Below are 21,159 nucleotides of genomic sequence, written 5' to 3'. Positions count from 1 at the left end.
GAAGATGGCAGATTAAGCCTGCCCGGTGAGGGTCCCAGTGGCAGCTGTGTCCCAGCCACTGTAACCCCTGACGTGGAGTCAGGGGCACGTGAAGTGCACACAGATGATTCTGACTTCTGTGAACCAAGTGGCTGATTCTGTCTAATGTCAGTTAAGCCACAGCTGATGGCTTGCTGTCCTGGCGTCTACCCATAAAGAAATCCCCAAATGACTCCAGGACACACATTAGGACCACCATTCCGTGCTGACCAAGCATTTGGAAGCAGAGAAATCAATAACCCACAGCTGGAATCAACACTACAGGTCATGTTATATACATGTTAAAACATACACAGCTTTCTGTGATGCATTTTGAGCTTTCTTTAGGCTTTTAAAAAAATCTTATTTTGAGATATAAAAAAATTAAGGGTCAGAGATTTCAGGTCAAAAGGGGCTGATCACAGCTTTGGTGGCAAAAGAAAGTTCCATAAAGGACTAGATAACATACATTGCAGCAGGCTCCCGACTTCAGAGATTACATGCTAAAAAGTCATCAAAGTGGCTCTCTTCTCTGGATAACATTATAAGCATCTCAACTACGTGCCGGTACAATCAGGCCACTCACGATAACTCAGTGACAAAGACTTCATTCAGAGGTTGCTTATCAGCTATTTGTGTCCCCCTGGCAATTTCTGTGGCCTTAACAGGGCAGCTAGACTTTCCCGAGTCCTGCGTTTCACCCAGGAATGAAATTCAGGGAGGGCCCAGAGTGCAGCGTGTGAAGCAGCTCGAGGCGCGCTGGAAACCTGATGCATGCTGCTGCCCCGCTGGCGCCCAGGCTCGGCCGGGGCGGTTTCACTTCTCCTCCCAGCAGCCTGGGTTCCCAGGAGGAGAAGCAAAACCGGCAGCACCCACTGAGAGGCGCCAGCTCTCCCAAGGGCCCACTCCGTAGAGTGCAAAAGACCTTAGAACAGGGATGTCCAATCTTTTGGCTTCCCTGGGCCACATTGGAAGAACTGTCTCGGGCCACACATAAAATACACTGACACGACAGGTGATGAGCTAAAAAAGAAAAAAAAAAGAAAAAGAAATCTCATAATGTTCTAAGAAAGTTGACGAATTTGTGTCGAACCACATTCAAAGGCATCGTGGGCCGCATGGAGCCCGCAGGTTGGACAAGCTTGCCTTAGAGGAAAGGTGGACACAGCTCTCATCTCTCAGTGAGAAGCCTGAAGGCCCGGAGCTGCTCCTCTTCCTGAGGCCTTCCCTGGTCAGCACAGACTACAACATTCTCTGCTGACGCAGCTGGAACCTCAAAGGCTAACGTGAGCTGCCTGTGCACCTCACGAGGTGTGGCTCTCATCCCCACCTGTGAAGCTGCCTGTGCACCCAGCAAGGTGTGGCTCTCAACCCTACCTGTGAAAAACAAGTGCCTCTTGGTGGTCTCCTTTCTCTTTTCCAAACAGGGGTTCAGCAGACGCAGCAGCTGCAACACACGCTCCTCTCGCCGTGACTCTGTGAGGCAGGCGTCGTTCATGACGAGGTATGGGTAGATCTTGCCGTTGTGTCCCCGGATGTACAGCCGCCGGGCTGCAGTGTTGTGCTTCTGCACAATCTCTACCCGGGGCATGAACCTGCCAGAGCGAGAAGCCATGAGGACATGCCCTGCATCTCTGCTACCAGTCCTTGTCTTGAGAAGAAGCTAGGAATGTCCGAACTGTCACGGGAAAACGGACTGTGTAGGCCAGCGGTCGTTTATCAATTTATTTGTACCCTGCCTCACCCTGATGCGGTGTAAATGAGTCACAATATTTTCAATTCAGCAGCCACGGACGGAAGTCAAGGAGGAGGGACAGCTGGCCAGGACAGGAGCCAGATTTGGAGGAAAGGGCAACTAAACTCTGGACATATAGAAAAGCAGAGCTGTGTCTGGTTCAGAAATAAAGACGAAACACACTTTTTGTTAAGAGAAACCTCTTCAAAGCCCTTTCCGCATTTCAAATGAGATGCAGCACACTCTAGGAAATGCTACAATCGTCTGATTCTGCCTTAATACTGTGCTTCGAGGATTTAAAAGAGTGGGACACACACTGTTTTGTCAAGTCCTATGGTGACTCGGAAGAAGGTCTGCTGAATGAAAACCCAGACTGCACTCAGGACAGCTAACCAGTCAGCGCGGGCAGAACTCGTAAAGTGCCTGACCACTTACATTCCAGAATCATCTTACGTTCTCCCATGTCAGGGAATCTGTGTCCAAAATTCCCCACAGGGTCCACCCTGGAGCTCCCATGGGGCTCCATGTCCATGGGCGCCATGGGTTAGTTCCACCTGCCAGGCTGGCCCACTCACCGTGCAATCTTGATGTAATAATGCGTTGGCTTTGGCATCAGAAACTCCCCGGGAATTTCCACTTCAGCTGTCTGTGCCGAGAAATTGCTCAAGAACCGGCACTTTTCCTCTATGAGGAAGAATTTGGGGAGTTGCTTGGTCTTGGCCTCCAAGATTTTGATCCACTTTTTCAACTTAGAAATAAGATTATGAAGCTTCATGGATCCTGGAACGCTGAAGTCAAAATCTTAAAGGTAAAACATGATTAAAAACGTTTTTAGTCATCTGGGCCAGTTCTAATTCACTGCAAAAAACGCTCAAGCCCCTACCAGCTACGAATTACATGTTTTGTTTGTTTGTTTTGAGATGAAGTTTCACTCTTGTTGCCCTGGCTGGAGTACAGTGGTGCGATCTCAGCTCACTGCAATGTCCGCCTCCCGGGTTTCAGTGATTCTCCCGCCTCAGCCTCCCGAGTAGCTGGGATTACAGGCACCCGCCACCAGGCTTGGCCAATTTCTTTTTCTTTTGTATTTTTAGTAGAGACAGGGTTTCACCATGTTGGCCAGGCTGGTCTTGAACTCCCGACCTCAGATGATCCGCCCACCTCAGCCTCCCAAAGTGCTGGGATTACAGGCGTGAACCACTACGCCCGGCCGAATTACACGTTTTATACATGGTGTGGAGCAAAACATTTTATGTCCCTTGCTCCCGAAGAGGCTGACAGAACAAGAGAAGCCCCGTCAGGGACCTCCCACCGCGTGGAGAGGAAGAGGAAGAGAGGAACCACCAGCCTGAAACCCCATCCCCAACCCCACAGGCCCTTCCGGGAACAATGCCGTTGAGGCAACGTCTACCTCAGTGTGTGAGGCTGGGGCCCTGGGAGACACAGGAGCCTGAGGGCGGCCTGTGAAACCCAACAACCAGGAGCCCGTGTCACCAGGACCTGAAGACCAGCATCCAACGGCAATCCCGCCTCTGAGCACAAGTGTCACACGGAGCCCTAAGGTCTCGTGTCAAAGCTGATATTGTAATCAAAGTGAGCCTAAGGCAATGGAAACGACCACCCAGGAGATAGATCCTAAATGAGCCATGAGAAGGAACTAATGCAGGATACCAAAATGGCAAAAGCCAAAAACATTTTTCACTGAAGCAATTCAAAAATCCCTGGTTAATATATTTCTCAGGTCACTCATATTAAAATGTCTTTCTGTAGAACGCCTCGACTTCCTCCCAGACGAGCGCCAGTGCTGGAAGGAGCCTCGTCACCCTAACTCACCAGGGCGACTGGAGGTCAGGACGAACCCAACCAAAACTGCAGCAAAGCAGGGGCCCTGGGGGAGCCACGAGGAGGCACCGTCCCCAGGGCCGGCGTCCTGAGCCCAAATGGAATGCTGGCTGAGTCGTGGCGGGAGACATGCCAGCTTAGAGCTTGGAGCACGCCGCTGAACCTCTTAGGGCCTCACTTTTCTAACCCGTGGTATAGGAACGGGAATAATTTAACACCTGCCCCGAAAGGATGAAATTAAACGAGGCAGCGCACATGAGGCGCTGGGCATAACACCCAGCTATTCAAGTGGCCTGACCATCCCTGCCCACGCGTGATAACACCCAGCTATACGAGTGGCCTATTCCTGACCACGTCTGAACTTGGCTGTCCACAAATGTCATCGGTTTCATGAAAGCCAATGTATTTTGTGTGTGTGTGTTTTTTTTTCATAGCACTTGTCTGGTTTCCCTTTCATTTTAAGCTCTGTGGCACCTCCCTCCTCTGCATTCCTCACAGTGCCAGGACTCCACACAGGCAGGTGGCTGGAGAGGCTGCTGTGCACCAAGGTGAGATCCCCCAGCAGAGCCGCGAGAGACAGAGGCCACCGCCAAGGACGCAGGCCACCTCATTGTTCCCTCTCCACGCTGGACCAAGAACGTGCTGCCAAGCTCATGCCTGATCTCTTTTTAACTTTTATTCTGAAATTCCTAGAGATTCACAACAGGATGCAAACAAAATATACAGAAAGTCCCATGTACTCCTAACTCTCTTCCTCCCACACCAGCATCCTATGCAACCCAGTGCGATGCCAACACCAAAAAGTGACATTGGCACAGTCCAAAGAGCTGAAGAGCTGATTCAGACTTCACCAGTTATGTGTGCACGTGTGTGTGTGCACATGTGTGCGTATGCGTGTGTGCACATGTGTGCGTATGCATGCGCACACCTCTGTCACTGTGTGGCCTCACAGAGCCACCAGCACAATCAGTTGCTGAGCTGCACCATCAGCACGGGATGCCCTTGGCTGCCCTTCACAGCTACCACCCACCCCCCCACCCCACCCCCCCGCCTCTCCCCTGCATCCTGAACACCTGGCCAGCATGAATCTCTTCTCCGTCTCCACTGTGGTATTTCACAATTAAGAATCCCTCAGTACACATCCAAGTTGGCTTTTTGCACTCAGCATGATTTCCTGGAGGTTCACCCGCGTTACTGTGTATCAATAATTAACTCCTCATTGCTGAGGTGTTTCTAATGTATTCAATACCTTCTGAAAGGGCATCTGCATGGTTTCCAGTTTCGAGCTATTACAAATAAAGTAACAAAGGCTCTGAATATTTGTGTACCAGTTCCCACATGAATGGAAGTCTTCATTTCCGTGGGATAAATGGAGTGCGCCATTTCTGAGCTTTCTTCCACCTCTTTACAGACATGTGGTTGGCAGCCCACACATGCAGCTCTGCTAGAGAATCGGACTGCATTCCACGAACGGAACACAGACAAAGAGACAGAAACAGCCTCCCCTGTGTACAGGAGAGCGGAAGGTGGATGAGCTCTGGCTGTGCGTGTCTGAGACCCACTGCACTTTGAGATGAGTCAGGAGCCTCATGCTGACTTTTTCCAGTTTTGGTTTTGTGATTTTTTATTTTTTTTTACATCAAAAGCCAGAAGATCTATCCCATTTCTGATTCTCTACTTTTTTGATTTAATAATGTGGACATTTTAAGATAAAAGCATGCGGAATACCACCATTTCTTTTAAGTAAAATATGATTTCCATAAAACTTTCATCTCAGACTCTTCCGTTCTCAGAAGGGTGAAAGACCACACATCACACACACTTCACAATAAGCCTGAGGAGATGAAAGCGCTTCACGTATAGACGGGGAGGACTGGGCTCGCCCTTCACTTTTCAAAGAGCACCTCCCTCAGCTGTGGGTTCACCTAAGGCAAGCCCAACCCACACATCACGAACAGGGAGCTGCGCCCCCAGACTGCCTGGAGCAACTGCAGGGCACACGCCACACTTCAGCTGGATGCAACCTCGATGCAACCCTGGTCACAGCCATGGCTGTCGAGTGTCCTTTCCGATTAAGGAGATGAAGATTTTCTTTTATGTGACTTAATATTAACTGTGTCATCTAGGACACAATGAGTCTTTAGGAGATTCTTTAAATACCACACATGTGAACCACTTAGTCTATGATTTAACCCATCAGTGAAGAAAGAACGTGGCAAAGATCATTACAAAAGCGCTAAGTTGGGCACTGCAGGGCGGCTGGAAGGTATGGTAGGGACCACACTCTGGGCGTGCAAGGCAGAGAAGAGGGCCGGGCCAGGACTGCTCAGTGGGCTTCGATCCCCCAAACTCGAGACAGGATGCCTCCAGCCCAGCCTGGCCACGACCCTTCAGGGTGCTGATGAGGAAGGGAAAGGTGTGGGCCCTGCTCCTTCAGGACACCCCAGGCTGGCCTATTGCTCACAGGCCCACACAGCGCCCTCTGATCCCAGCGCTGGGGCAGAGAGCTAGGCTGCGGCCTGCCCCACTTGTTGGTCAGTTGCCCAAGTGACGCCGGCTGGCGAGTGCTGGAGACGGCGGCAGTGGCATGCTGAACCCAGACCAGGGCTGGCCCCAAGGCTGGAGTGCGCAGAGTGTGGCCTGGAAGAATGAAAAAGAGTTTCGCAGGCTGGAGGGAAACACTGTGGAGGAGGGGCTTCCCTCACTGGGGTAGCGGTTTCCGGCTTGCCCCAAATGGCAGGATTTCCATAGTATACGTAGTATGAGTTCCACATCTTGGCCTGTTACCCGGCTTTGGCAGTCTCATCTCCACCACCTGGAGAATAAATGGGATCTGCATGAACTCCACTCTAAACTGAAATACATGGCCGGGCAGTGGCTCACACCTGTAATCCCAGCACTTTGGGAGGTCGAAGTGGGTGGATCATTTGAGGTCAGGAGTTCAAAACCAGCCTGGCCAACGTAGTGAAACCCCACCTGTACTAAAAATCAAAAATTAGCCAGGTTTGGCAGCACGTGCACCTGTAATCCCAGCTACTCGGGAGGCTGAGGCGGGAGAATCACTTGAACCTGGGAGGCAGAGGTGGCGGTGAGCCGAGATCACGCCACTGCACTCCAGCCTGGGCAACAGAGCAAAACTCCACCTGAAAATAAATAAATAAATAAATAAACTGAAATACAGACTGTGGTGCTGACATCCTTTTTTTCTGATTGTTATTAACAATTCCTCATAAAATTAAATGTTGTCAGAAGACTGAGAAGCTCAGGAGGTGAGCTGCTGGCCCTGGCGAGTATTTAAGATGGAGATGAATTCGGAAAAGCAAAGCCTGTCCGAGGTGGAGAAATCAGCATCGATCGGGATTTGCCACAGAACTTCAAGTTATTTGTGAGTGGCAATTCAGATGAGTGCCCCCAGAATAGTAGCTTTGAATATACCATTTGCTTTCTCCCTCCACTTGTGCTGAACTCTGAACTGCCACCAGATTATCCATCCTCCTTCCCACCTTCATTCACACTTAGTGGCAAATTGCTGTCACCAACTCAGCTCTCTGCTCTATGCAAGCACTTAGACAACCTATGGGAAGAACACAGTGGCAGTGGGATCCTGTCTGCCTGGATGCAGTTTCTTAAGCAAGAGACCCTGGTGCACCCCAATATTGTCTCTCCCTCTGAGCTCACGATGGGTTCTCAGGAAAAAGTGCCGAGAAGGATAGCGCAAGCCCCTCCCATCAGAGCTAGATTTTGGAGGAGCTGCTGGATCTCATGTAGATCAAGAGGAAATTGTGGATGAGAGAGCTGTGCAGGATGTGGAATCACTGTCAAGTCTGATCCAGGAAATCTTGGACTTTCATCAAGCTTAGCAGATAAAATGCTTTAATAGTAGATTGTTCCTGTACAACATCTGTTTCTGCGAGAAGCTGGGCAGTGAATGCATGTACCTCTTGGAGTGAGGCCTGTGTACTGCAAAGCCTATCTGAAGGACTGCTTTGAAATCCAGATCAGAGATGGCCAGGTTCAATGCCTCAACTGCTCAGAACCAAAGTGCCCTTCGGTGGCCACTCCTGGCCAGGTCAAAGAGCCAGCGGAAGCAGAGTTCTCTGCCTGTCATGGCTGCCTTCTCCTCCCATCCACCTTGGAGCTAGTGGCAGATGTGGTGTGCTGCCCCCGCCTGTGGGGGCTTGCAGGGCCTGGCTGTACCACGGGCATCTGCTCCAGCTGTAACTTTGCCTTCTGTACCTTGTGCAGACTGACCTACCATGGGGCCTCTCCATGTAAGGTGATGGCAGAGAAATTAACAGACTTACAAAACGAATACCTGCAAGCAGATGAGGCCAAGACAAGATTTCTGGAACAGAGGTAAGGTAAGAGGGTGAGTCAGAGGGCACTGGAAGAGATGGAAAGTAAGGAGTGGCTAGAAGAGAACTCGAAGAGATGCCCATGCTGTGGAATTCACATAGAGAAGTGAGGTGGATGCCATGTACTGGCTGCAGGCTCTATTTCTATTGGGTCGGCATGGGTTCTCTCTCTAGCAACCCCTTACAAACATTTCGCCAACCCTACTTCACCGTGTTGTAACCGGCTGTTTCATGCTTGGATATGAATGGAGACATTGGGGAAGATGAGATTGAAGACTAGTTAACTACTGCTCGAGCTATGGAAGTGGATTGGTTTTCCCTAATCTTTTGTCAAGTACACAAAGTAACCTTGCAGGATATTTACAGTACTATTCATTCACTCTTCCTGTGTAGAAGAGATGGAAGAACATGGCTTATGTTTTCATCTGGTGAAGGAGCATTCATACTTTTTTTTAATGTAAGTTGAGAAAAAAATTCTAAGCCAAAGGTTCAGAAAATGAAGCTACAGAATATTAAATATTATAATGTGCTCAAAGCTCTGAAAAGTTAAAAATTAAATATTTATTTTCTTCCTCAAGCTTTAGGTAAGGAGAAGAGGGGTCAAGAGTTAAACTTAGAGCCCTTCTGTCTCTGGGAAGCACCCCTGTAAGACACTGTGTTGGAGCTCCCTCAGTACTACTCCCTACAACTGGGGTGGGTAGAAAAGCCTTACGGAAATTATACTGAGAGCCTGATGTACTTCATGTTACTCACATTCCTTCCAGCCTAGGTTTCTGCCAAGTCAGTCCTCTTTGGAGGGAGCCGTTTAGTCTGTAACCGACTGGATGGTGCAGCATCATTTTGATCTACTGCTTTTCAGAATAGAAACTTATAATAATTTAAAAAATGTAATACCACAAACACTGTGGATCACTTGGTATTTATTAGTGGTGTATGTGGTCCACTGGTTTCAGGCCAAATCTAGAATTTAGTGATACTGACTCAGGAAGAATTTAAGTTCAATTCAATTTTCCTGGGCAGTAGAGCCTAGACTTAAGGTGACTTGTCTTTGCTACGTTTGTTCCACATTCTCTTTCTTTACCTTCTGCGTGTGGGTGGGGACAATTTTAATATTAATTCCAGCAACACATGATTTTATTTCCTCTGCTGGACTAGGAGAAAGCCTAATATATTTCCAAGCTGAATGTTCCTGAATTATCTGCATTTTGAGCCTGTCTATACCACTGTAGTTCCACTCTTAACTTTCTGAATTCTTTTTAAAGATCTTCTCTAACAAGCTATGGGAATTCGGCTTCCTACTCTAATTTTTTTTTTTTTTTTTTGCAACAGCAGCGTTTTGGGTGATAATTTTGGACTGATACCTACTCCTTTTTCTGGATTTTGTTGCCTTTTTGAAAAACTGTCTTTCCTTATAGTTAGGTGAGTGGCTTGGTAGTAAAGTAAGATTTTTTGGAAAAGGGGACAGAAAAACTGAACTGCAGCTTGAGAACATATTCTTTTTTGAGACAGAGTCTCACTGTTGCCCAGGCTGGAGTGCAGTGGCGTGATTTTGGCTCACTGCAACCTCCGTCTCCCAAGTTCCAGTGATCCTCCCACCTAAGCCTCTTGAGTAGCTGGGATTACAGGCGCACGCCACCATGACAGGCTAATTTTTGTATTTTTAGTAGAGATGGGGTTTCACCATGTTGGTCAGGCTGGTCTCGAATTCCTGACCTCAAGTGACCCGCCCACCTCGGCCTCTGAAAGTGCTGGGATTACAGACGTGAGCCACCGTGCCCACCAAGAACATACTCTTTTTTTGTACTTTGTCATTGAAAATTGAGGAATCATTTTTAACTGTTTTAGGTGTGTGTCCAAAGAGTCAGCAAAGACTATGTTTCTGGATTGTCAAAGAGGATACTTAATCTTAAAAATAAAATTTAAAATCATCTTATAATTAGAACACAGTTGCTGCTATTTATTCTGTCACCAAGGCAACTAATCACATTTTTAAACTGTTCGGCATATAACATATTATTAAGAGGAAAAAGGTCACAGAATAGCATCTCTTCTTTTTACCTGGGCTAGTGACTGAGCTTAGGTTTGAAGGCCCATATTTTGTTTTAACCAGATAGTTTCATGCACTTCCATTCAGGACATTTTGTATAAAAATTGAAGTTAATTTAAAGAATAAGTTGAAGATAAGAAATGAAAATTAAAATGATTTGTTCTACAATTTTAAAAATGCAGTAATTAAGCTTTCAAATGTGAATGATTTAATCTTTCTTTCATCTCTGGGAAACTGTACCAGACAAATCTTGTTTTCACACAGCAATCACTCATGTGCTGCAATCACTCATGTGCTGACACTTGAGAGATGAAGGCTTGCGGAAGTTACTCAGGCAGCTGAAGCCACATCCTGGGACCAGGAGCTCTCAGTGAGAACCTGGCAAGAGAGCCCGCCATGCGCTTCTCTACTAGGGAGCCCGCAGGTAAGTGGGATGGAGGCTGAATGAGGAATAAGAAGCAACGTGTTCCAGACAGCACGAGAAGCAGCTGTGCCTGTGCGCACCGCGGTGGATGTGGGTGTGCACAATGGGATGCGGATGCGCAGATGTGATGTGGGTGTGTAGATGGGACACAGTGCGTACGCGGGGACACGCGTGTGTAAATGGGATGTAGGTGTGTATGATGGGATGAGGGTAAGTAGATGGGACGTTGGTGTGTAGATGGGACATGAGGATGAGGGGACGCAGGTAAGTGGATGGGGTGTGTGGACTAGACGGGGGAGTGTGAATGGGACAGGGGTGAGTAGATGGGATGGGGGTGCATGGATGGGATGGGGGTATGAGGATGGGATGGGGATGCGAGGATGGGACGGGAGTGTGAGGACGGGATGGGGACACGAGGATGGGACGCAGGTGTGTAGATGGGACAGGGGTGTGTATGATGGGATATGCGTGTGTAAATGGGATGTAGGTGTCTATGATGGGACAAGAGTAAGTAGATGGGACGCGGGTGTGTAGATGGGACATGGGAGTGATGGGATACAGGTGAGTGGATGGGGTGCATGGACGGGACGTGGGTGTGTAGATGGGACATGTGTGTGTATGATGGGACGGGGGTGCAAGGATGGAACAGGGGTGTGTAGATGGTGGGGGGGGATACTGTGGGGTGAGGATCCCTATTTGACAGAGGAAGAAACCTGGGCTGAAGGAAATTGGACTCCTTTCCTCACATCACAACATAAGAGGCAGAGCCAGGAGTTAAGCTGTGAGTCTAGGAAAACGCATTAACCTGAACTACAGACAAGCATTGAAAATACATCTCCCTATTACGATGCCCAGAATCCACAGTGAGCTTGCACTTAGCTCGTCGCTGCAGGCCCTGCCCCTATAAATCCTACTGGCTCACCGGGCGCCATCTCCCACCGGCGCACCCAGACCCAGTCTTCCATGGGCCCACCGAACCCTGTCTCCCACTGGCCCGCCAGACGCTGTCTCCTACTGGCTCACTAACACCATCTCCCACCATCCCACCTGGTGCCATCTCCTACCGGCTCACCCGGCCCCATCTCCCACCGGCTCACCAGGACTCTGTCTCCTACTGGCTCACACTAACAATGTCTCCCACCACCCCACCCTACCCTGTTTCCCACCAAAAACAAGTGAAGGAAGGGTCTCAGGAAGGCAGGAGGGCAGTGTGGCCTGAAACCATGCATTTTCTACCCCGTCTTGGATCCTGGCAGCTCCTGCTCCAAACCTTGACCCCTCCCTGGGAGAAAAACATGTGGTCTCAGCTATGCACTCTGAAGTCTGCACTGTAAACAGAGTGTAACCAGTGTGCCCCGTGCAGTGATCAGAAAACCAAGGATCCAATCGGCTTCGACACTAAAGCCGGAGGAAATCAGCGTGCACAATTCTCCCTATGGAAGGGAAGGAAAATGGAGACTCACCCGTTGTGAACTGGCCTTTCAGCTTCTGAAAGACAGGGTCTTGTGCAGTGGCCTGCGCCCGCCGGGCCAGAGACTCAGAGGCTGCGCTGGAGAACATGGTCGAGACGTTGGACACATTCTCCAGGCCCACCCCAAACGTGCTCACCAACTTCTTCACAAAATTGAGAGTGTGGGGGGTGATTTTAGCATCGGACACCGCTCCACTTTTCTCAAACGCCACGGAGTAACATTTCGCCAGGCCCTGTTGGAGCTGCCTGAGAACCTGGTAGAAAAGAGCCAGAGACAACTGACAAACACAGCCCTCCACTCCAGAACCAGCAGCCAAAAGCGCCTATTGAGTGCGGCCCTCCCAGCCCAGGGTCATCTCTGCACCCCCCAGCAGGACCCACACACAGCAGGCATGAAATCAGCGTGTGCAAGAAACGGGACGCCTGTGCATGCCACATGGGAGCAGGCGCTTTTGACCTTGGGGAGTAAGGGACCTGAACATTCAAAAAGCGAAAACAGAAAAGCCCCACTTTTTTGGATCATACACCCGTCTGCAATTAGCCACAAAACCCCTGCATTTTCAGGCAGCTGTACTGTTCCCACCACGTGTCTGCGTGCACCGTGCACACACGAGACTTCACAGCAGTAAGGAGCTGGCCCCGGGGCTCAACCAGGTAAGCATCTGGGCAGTGAGGCGTGGACTATTCTGTCATCAGCTTAAGCCAACGTTATTAAGGAAGTGGTCTGACTGCTGAAAAGACCCCACATCCCTACAATTTCCCATCTATGGAAATTATAACCCTGTTACTCACGCCACTGCTCCTGCTCACACCTGGTTAACCGTGGCACTCAGGTCACTGAGCTCAGGGACGTGAGCACGGCCAGCATTTTAACAGCAAGAAGTGGCTTCCTCAATTCCACTCTCTTTCATGTCTTGTACTTTGAATCTTTAAGGCTGTACTAGTGTGCAGAGATAGCTATTTGCCTGGTCCATGGTTAAGTTCAACAACAAATATATAAAAGGACCGGCAACTAAAGCTCAAGGGAAGAGAGCCACAGAAGCATACAGAACACCACGTCCCCTCTACAAGGAGCCACCATGTGCAAGATCAGAGCCAAATACCTCTTCATGCCAATTTTCTCTGAACCAGACCATCTGATCGACGATGCCTTCCAGGGAAGACAGAAGGGTGGGGTGGAGCTCTCGCTGCATGTGCATGATTCGGCTGCAGCGCCACATGGGTGCTGTTGCTCTTATGGGCCCTGGATCTGATGCAGAATGGGACTGGTTACCCACTGAACTTGGCTGCTGCTGTCCAGAATCTGAGAGCAACACACACAACGCCAGTGTCAGCGCAAAACCGACAGACGCCAGGGCTCGGAGCGCTGCAGGACCCATGGGCCAAAGGAGCGCTGGTTCCTGCCGGCGTGTGAATCCCTACAAGACCGCTTCCCCAAGGACTGCGTGGGAGAAGGCCCTGGTTCTAGGCGCAGGTGCGCTGAGGGACGCGGGGAGGGAAGCGCAGTTGTCTACAATGCGGCTTCAATCCATTCCATTAAATAAACCCGTGTATGTGTTTTAGGAGGATGCAGATGTGACAACACGCCGCCTGGTGAGTCCAGGTGAGGGCGCACAAGAGTTCCCTGAGCACTCCTTTTAACGTTTCTGTTACGTCTGATCATCCTAAACATAAATGTTTGGAAAAATATCTCACAATCTGTTACACGTTCCTTGCTACTATAAACTCAGAGAATCTAAAAGCAGTTAATAGGAAACTGGTTTGGAAAGCCAAGCCAATTGCAAAATACTGCTTTTGAAAAATACGGTCATTTTTCCCTGTGAGATACATTGCAGAGCCTTTAATGACCACTTTTTTCTGAATTTACCTCTCTACACTTAGTCTTAAAACTAAAAAACCTTAATTTTCAAATGACCAAGACATGAAGCCACCTAGGCAGACTGACTCCAGAGGTTAGAGCTGAAATGTGCCATGCAGCCCTCATCCACCGCCTCTCACCAACCACACACGGCCCACGGCCCTTAGGAGACTCAGCATTGAAAACAAGGGGCAGTAAACGGTCCTCTCGTTATTTAAAGCACCCTGCCTAGTGGGTAACTGAAGCCATCAAATCAGTTGTTGCTTTGCATACAAGGGCTATTCAATATAGATTAAAAGTCTTACACTGTGAGTGAAATTTCACCAACATCTGGTAAGACTGACTTCAATGCTGATTCTTCTCACAGCTGAAGATACTCCTCATAACTTAAACACACACACACACACACACACACACACACACACACACACACACACACACGGCAGCTGGCATCTGCTGTGTATTGGGATGCACTTACTACTAAGGAGAAAGGTAAACTTTACAGTTTTCTGAAGCTGAAAATTTCACATATTTTCTCTACCTATAGATCAAATCACTCGGATAAATGAACGCCTATTACATCCTGGCAAAAGAGAGACTGTACTCAGATCAGACTTTGCTTCCTGCCCTACGGTGCTGCCCACTGAGGAGAGATTGGCCACGGCTATGAATGAGCTGCAGGGCAGGGGTGGCTGCGGTGGTCTGTCTGGATGTGGGGCACCCCCTGGAATGAGCCCTTCCTGGCCTGGCCTACTGGCCCCACCCGAGACGTACCGCTCTTGTAGCGTTCCCGCTGTTCTATTTTCAGGGTCAGGTACAGGGTCCGGATGGGAAAGTAGACCGCTTGGGGATACACGCGTCCAACCTGCTCAGAGACAAGATGTTATAAACAGTGCTGCTCTCTGCTGAGCTCTGGATAAAGATAATTTGTACTGAAAATAACCAATGTCAAGTCAGAAACAGGTGTCTGATCTGCCTTTGGACCAAGGAAGCAAATACTGCAGCACTGATCTGACGCACAAGGCCAGGTTCAACAGCAGGCAAAATATTTAATTCACTTTAAAAGAGCCAAGACACATCAACACATGCATTTCATCAACTCCACCCAGAACTGTGAGTGACAGGGAAACCACGCTTTCCTTCCAGGCAGTAAATCTGAGGAAGGCAAAATACATGTGTCCCCAGATCTCACTGAAGCAAATAAAAAAACAAACAAATACCAGCTAATCTGTCAGGCACAATTCACTGTGGATTGTGAACTAATTCCATTATCAAATAACTTTATTCTGCCTAACTGCAGCTGGGAGGAGATGGAGGGATGTCCGTTTCAGTTAAGAAACTCCCATTTTATTGAACTGGAGTTCTGTGGCTGACAGGATAGTACCATGTCACTTGAATCTTTCAGAATGTGCCCATGAAAGGAAAAAAGGAATAACATCTAAGCCGTCACAGGCAGAGGCGGCTGCTCTTGAACCTGAGATGCTCCAGAAGTGATGAGACCAAGTAGGTCGGACCTGCATCCTGAGGATAAGCGCTACACAGAATGCTGGGACTCAAAAACACAGCTGCCTCCTCAAGGAAAACCAGGGCATCGCTCAGGGCCCACATAGCACAGGTGCTGCGTGCAGGAAGGAGCCAGAGGAATGGGTGGGCAGAACGCGCGGGCCCAGCTCCTTCCTGAAGACCTTCACGGACTCCTGCGGCGCTTCGTGATTTTACAAAAGCAACCACGAAGGCGCCGTGTCCCAAACCTCACTGTAGCCACGCTTCCGCCGTTTCTGGTCCTTCCTCTATGCCTGGGTCTTTTCACGGGAGAGGGACATCCTGGAATCATTCTCAAGAGATGGTTATGAGAGCCTTTCCATAGGGCCCTGGGCTGTCCGCTTCCCCGGCCTGGCCCCACTGCCCTTGAGAACCATGGGTTCCTTATGATGCAGCTCAACTGTCGAAAGGGCAACAGCCACAATTGGGCATGTTTTAGTTTAAGGGCAGCTCCGAAGAGCTCCCAGCATATGACAAAAAATCAGAGGAAAACTACCAATCAGATTCAGGGCTCACTGTCATTCTCAGGGTACCCACTGGCAATTGTATGTTTTACTACAAGTTTATTTTACTTGCATTATATATGGGAAAATGTTTAAGAAATTAGAATTTTAACACTGAACTGCTTTATTAGCTATTTCATTTCAACTCTGATATATTCTTTAATAACTTTTAATTATGCTTTATATTAAATAATATCTACATGATTATATCTTCCCATCTCTTTAACTTGTTTTTAATACTTTGAACACTTAAATTTACTTTCTGGGAGAAAAAAGAACGCAAAATGAAGACACAATGTTTTGTGCACGTGAACAAGGCCACCTTGCTCTTCCCACCTGGCTAATGAGGTTCAAGAGCAGCTTTCCCTCCGAGCCAACCAGGCAGGTGAGCAGCTGTGGGATCCAGGCCAGCCACTGGATGGGTGGCACACCAATGCAGTACTTGTCGACGGCATCTGCCAAAGTGTTTTTGTCATCATCAAAACTCAAAAGCCACAGCACCTGAGACAGAAGGAGAAATTCTAGAGTAGAATGACAATTCTGAAGCCCTCAAGCAAGAGACTTTTTCCCCAACATTACAACACTGTATAGAGCGGCTTTACTGGCCATGCAAAAAAAATATCTATAAGCAGGTCAACATTATTGCTAAACTTAATGTAAATCTTACAGTATATAAAACCTAAAATTTAAAAACAGATTTTCTCTTTAGTTTTTTTGTGTTTTGTTTTTGAGACAGTCTTGCTTTGTCACCCAGGACTGGAGTGCCGTGGCGCGATCTTGGCTCACTGCAACCTCCACCTCCCGGGTTCAAGCAATTCTCCTGCCTCAGCCTCCCCAGTAGCTGGGACTACAGGCACACACCACCACGCCTGGCTAATTTTTGTATTTTTAGTAGAGATGGGGTTTTGCCATGTCGGCCAGGCTGGTCTTGAACTCCTCACATCAAGTGATCCACCCACCTTGGCCTCCCAAAGTGCTGGGTTTACAAGCATGAGCCACCACGCCTGGCCTTTTGATTTAGTTTTAATGACACTTACTCGCTGATCTAATCCACTGGCTAGCACTGACCAGTGACCGACTGCAAGACAGCAACAGGAAGATGCCTGGGGCCTGCCCACCTGTTAACTTACACTCATGATCTCATCCAAACAAAATGAACTTTTGCTAAAACTCTCAGATGCTCATCACCCCGGCAACAGGTAGGCCACAGGCTGGCAGCCAGGTGTCCATGGACGACTGAAACAATTACATCTGGGTGTAAGCAACCCGGAGCCAGGCACTGAGGCAGTGCGTGTAGCTGTCTCTGTAGTCGGCTTTAACTGCCATGTACTGGTGTACATTCCAAATTTTTACGTTAAATCAAGGAATTCTAAAAAAATCCAAACCTTTAATGGACAAAATAGGAAAGGGAACAATTTATTCTTGGGTTTCCTGCTGGAATTAATTCTGGGTTTTATTTGTCTGATTCTTGGAGGAAGACAGGAAGCCACATGAAGGGGGAACCTGAATGTCAAGTGCACGTCCTTCAGTGAGCACGTGGGTGACACCCACCCTGAGCTCAGGGCTGCTGGGGGGCACGGTGTAGAGAGAAACCCACAACCACCCCAGCACGCCAGCTCTGTGGCTGTGCTGACAGCAGCCCTGCAGGGGAGGGATGACAACCTAACGGGCATCTAGGAGGGAAGTTCTAGCTCCACATCCCCTCCTCAGCCCTCTGTTCGGTGTGAGCTCCCACAGGCAGTGCTAGACTTGGGCTCTACGTGAGGCTTTGCCACTTGGAAGTTCTGGGGCCCTAAGAGTGTCCAGGCCTCAGTTTTCTCAGCTTTGAAATGGAACTGTGAAAGATACTTCGAACAGTGATGAGGATTAAGAGTTAAGGCATGAAATCATGCCTCACACCCGGCACGGATGAGTAAACTGTAGCTAAATTTCTGTACAAATCTGAAGGCGACAGATGGCCTCTGGTCAAAGCTCGTTTTTTCGGTCTCACCTTGGCTAAGTATTTCCTCGATTTGCTCTCGTTCTGATGCCGGCAGGCGTGCAGGTAGCAGGTGATGGCAGACACGCCCAGGTGCAGCTGCCGCTCCTTCACGAAGATGTTCTCCAGGTAGTCGCCCCACATGGCCCAGGCTTTCACCAGCACATCGTGCATCTGCACAGCTGCAGAGAAGGCTTTGTTTGCCTCCTCGGACCTGTGAGGAGACAGAAAACCAAAACGTGTATGGTTTTCAATTGAAGCGAGCTTCACGTAACCTGAAATTAACCATTATAAAATGAACACTGCGGGGCATTTGGTCCATTCACAATGTTGTGCAACCGCCCCATAAGCAGTCACTCTGAACCCCTCCCACCTCCAGCCCCTGGGAACCTGCAGTCTGCCTTCTGTCTCTGTGGATTGACCAGTTCTGTACATTTCATATAAATTGAATCATACACCATGTGATCTTTTGAATCTGGCTTCTTTCACCTAGCACAGTGTTTTCGAGGTTTATCCATGTTGAAGCCTGTGTCGGTGCTTCATTCTCTTTAACAAGTGAATAACATTCCATTGCACACATAGAACATAAACATTTTGTTTATCTGTTCATTTGTGTTGTTTCTACATCTTGGTTATTGCAAATAGTCCTGCTACAAACATTCCCGAACAGGTATCTGTTTGTTTCAACACTTCTGGGTGTATACCAGGGAGTGGAAATGCTGGTCACGTGGGAACTCTATGCTTACTTTTTGTGGAACCGTCAAACTGTTTCCACAGCAGTTATACCGCTTCACTATTACACCAGCAATGTACCAGACATAGCAAGGGAACTTCAGACCCAGGTGCTTTATGATACAGATGCAAACATCCTCGACAAAAATGAGCAACCCAACTCCAGCAGCGGATTAAAAGGATTATCCATCATGACCAAGTGGGATTTATCCCAGCAATAAGGGCGGTTCAACACAGAAAACAAAAAAGTCAATATAAATAAAACCAATCAATGTGATATACCACATTAAAAGAATGAAGGAAAAAAACCACAATCATCTCAGAGGACACAGAAAAAGCCATTTGAAAAAAATCCAACAACATCTCATGATAAAAATACCCAGCAAATTTAGAACAGAAGGGAAGTTCCTCAAGCTTATAAAAGGCATCTACAGAACACCCACAGCTAACATCATTCAAGGCTGAAAGACTGAATGGCTTTCCCCAAGATCAAGAAAAAGGCAAGGATCTCATCTCTTTAATTCAGCACTGTACTTGAGGTTCTAGTCAGGGCAATTGGGAAGAAAAAGAAATAAAAGGCATCCTTATTGGAAGAGAAGATGTCAGTCCATCTCTACCTGCAGTTGACACGATCTTATACACAGAAAAGAAGAATCCCCAAAAAGCTATTAGAGCAAATACACTCAGCAAGGTTGAGAAATCTAAGATCAATATACAAAACTCTGGTATTTCCAAATGTTAGCAATGAGCAATGTGAAAATGAAGAAAATGGCTCCATTCACGTGACAATATTGAGGAATAAATTCAACATAAGTACAAGACTTGTACACTAAAAACTAAAAAACATTGTTGAATTAAACTAAAGAAGACCTAAACTAGTGGAAAGACATCTCGTGTTCACAAACTGGAAAACCTGCTTCAGATGGCAAAATGCTCACAAACTGATCTACAGATTCAATGCAATCTCTGTCGTAATTCCAACTGTTTTGGCAGAAATACATGAAAATAACCTAAAATTAATATGGAAATATAAGACTCTATATAGCAGATCAATGGAATAGAAGGGAGAGTCCAGAAATAAGCCCACAAAAAATGGTCAACGGATTTTTGTTTTTTGGGTTTTGGAAATGGGGGTCTCCACTATATTGTCCAGGTTGGTCTCAAACTCCTGGGCTCAAGTGATCCTCCCACCTCAGCCTCCCAAAGTGCTAGGATTACAGGTGTGAGCCACTGGGCCTGGCCTCAACTGATTTTTGATGAGGGTGTCAAGACCATTCAATGGAGAAAGACTAGACTTTTCAGCAAATGGTGCTGGGACAACCGTATATCCACATGCAGCATAATAAATATAGACCCCTACCTCACACCACATAAAAAAATTATTCAAAATGGATCAGAGACCCAAATGTAAGAGCTAAATCTATAAAACGCTTAGAAGAAAACATAAGAATAAATGCTTCTGATCCTGGATTAGGGTACGGTTTCTTAGAAGATGTGAAAAGTATGAGCAACAAAAGAAAAAAATACATGAATTGGACTTCATCAAAATTAAAAACTTGTACATTAAAGGACACTATCAAAAAAGTGAAAAGACAGCCCACAGAACGTGACAAAATACTTGGAAATCATATATCTGAAAGAGACTTTTATCCAGACCTATAAAGAATTACAAACTAACAATCAAAACCAAGAAAAGAAGCTCAGCATCAACAGTCATTAGGAAAATGCAATTCAAAACCACAATGAAATATATTTTATACTCATTAGGATGGCTATAATCAGATAAATAATAAGAAAATAACAAGTGCTGGTGAGGATATGGAGAAATTAAAACCTTAAACATTGCTGGTGGGAATGTAAAAATGGTACGGCCAACTGTGGAAGATTGACAATGTCTCAAAAAGATAAACAGAGAAGTACAATATGACCCAGATATTCTGTCCCCAGGTATATAACCAAGAGAACTCAAACATGCTCACACAAAGACACATATTCAGTGTTTACACCAGCATTACTCATGTAGCTAAAAAGTAGGAACAACCCACACATCCATCAACTGCTGAATGGATAAACAAAATGTATGGATATCCAATGGAATATTATTCAGCCATGAAAAATAACAGGTTACTGATACATGACAGCACATGGATGAAGCTTGAAAACATCCTGCTAAGTGAAAGAAGACAGTCACAAAAGGTCACACAGTGTATGCTTCTATTTATATGAATGTTCAGAATAAGCAAATCCATAGAGGCAGAAAGCACATTAGTAGTTGTCAAGAGAAAGGGGGAGGGGAGAAAGGAGAGTGACTACTAACAGATACAGGGTTTACTTGGGGGATGATGGAAATATTCTAAAATTAGCTAGTGGTAATGGTTGTGTAACACTGTAAATATACTAAAACCCACTAAATTGTACACTTTGGAATGGTTGTGTCTGTCATATGAATTTAAAACATTATACAAAAAGATGAAACCTTTTTATGTTGACAAAACTGCTTCCTAATTTAAAAATAAGCTAAACATGCAAGCCCTATAGACTGAAGATGTGAAAAGCAGGCACTGGAGCCTACACAGGGCAACAGGCAGCATCTTGTGAGTCTACCTCATTTGCATGATATTTACAAAATCTCCTCTGACGTTTACTTCTCTAAACCA

At 47.2% G+C, this 21,159-nt stretch overlaps 1 protein-coding gene and 1 pseudogene across 13 annotated transcripts in view; one reads left to right on the top strand and one right to left on the bottom strand.

The window, feature by feature from the left end:
• The window catches only part of TRRAP (transformation/transcription domain associated protein), a 136,256-nt gene that overhangs the window by 6,024 nt on the left and 109,073 nt on the right, over positions 1 to 21,159 (bottom strand). For 9 of the 13 annotated variants that reach the window (XM_034964495.3, XM_034964498.3, XM_063605974.1 and 6 more), the window contains 7 exons: positions 17,783 to 17,984; positions 16,129 to 16,293; positions 14,522 to 14,612; positions 12,993 to 13,192; positions 11,882 to 12,143; positions 2,329 to 2,554; positions 1,396 to 1,613 (listed from right to left, as the gene is read on the bottom strand). In XM_034964495.3, the coding sequence (XP_034820386.1) occupies positions 1,396 to 1,613; positions 2,329 to 2,554; positions 11,882 to 12,143; positions 12,993 to 13,192; positions 14,522 to 14,612; positions 16,129 to 16,293; positions 17,783 to 17,984 (1,364 nt within the window). The remainder of the gene's footprint in view (positions 1 to 1,395; positions 1,614 to 2,328; positions 2,555 to 11,881; positions 12,144 to 12,992; positions 13,193 to 14,521; positions 14,613 to 16,128; positions 16,294 to 17,782; positions 17,985 to 21,159) is intronic. The other 4 variants (XM_034964499.3, XM_055115148.2, XM_057302716.2 and 1 more) reach the window with 1 other exon arrangement.
• On the top strand, positions 6,832 to 8,227 carry LOC134730711 (E3 ubiquitin-protein ligase RNF14-like; annotated as a pseudogene).

This window comes from Pan paniscus, chromosome 6, assembly GCF_029289425.2.
Source record: "Pan paniscus chromosome 6, NHGRI_mPanPan1-v2.0_pri, whole genome shotgun sequence".
Lineage (NCBI taxonomy): Eukaryota > Metazoa > Chordata > Mammalia > Primates > Hominidae > Pan > Pan paniscus.
Note: the sequence above shows the minus strand (reverse complement) of the source record. Positions and strands in the feature narration are given on the sequence as shown.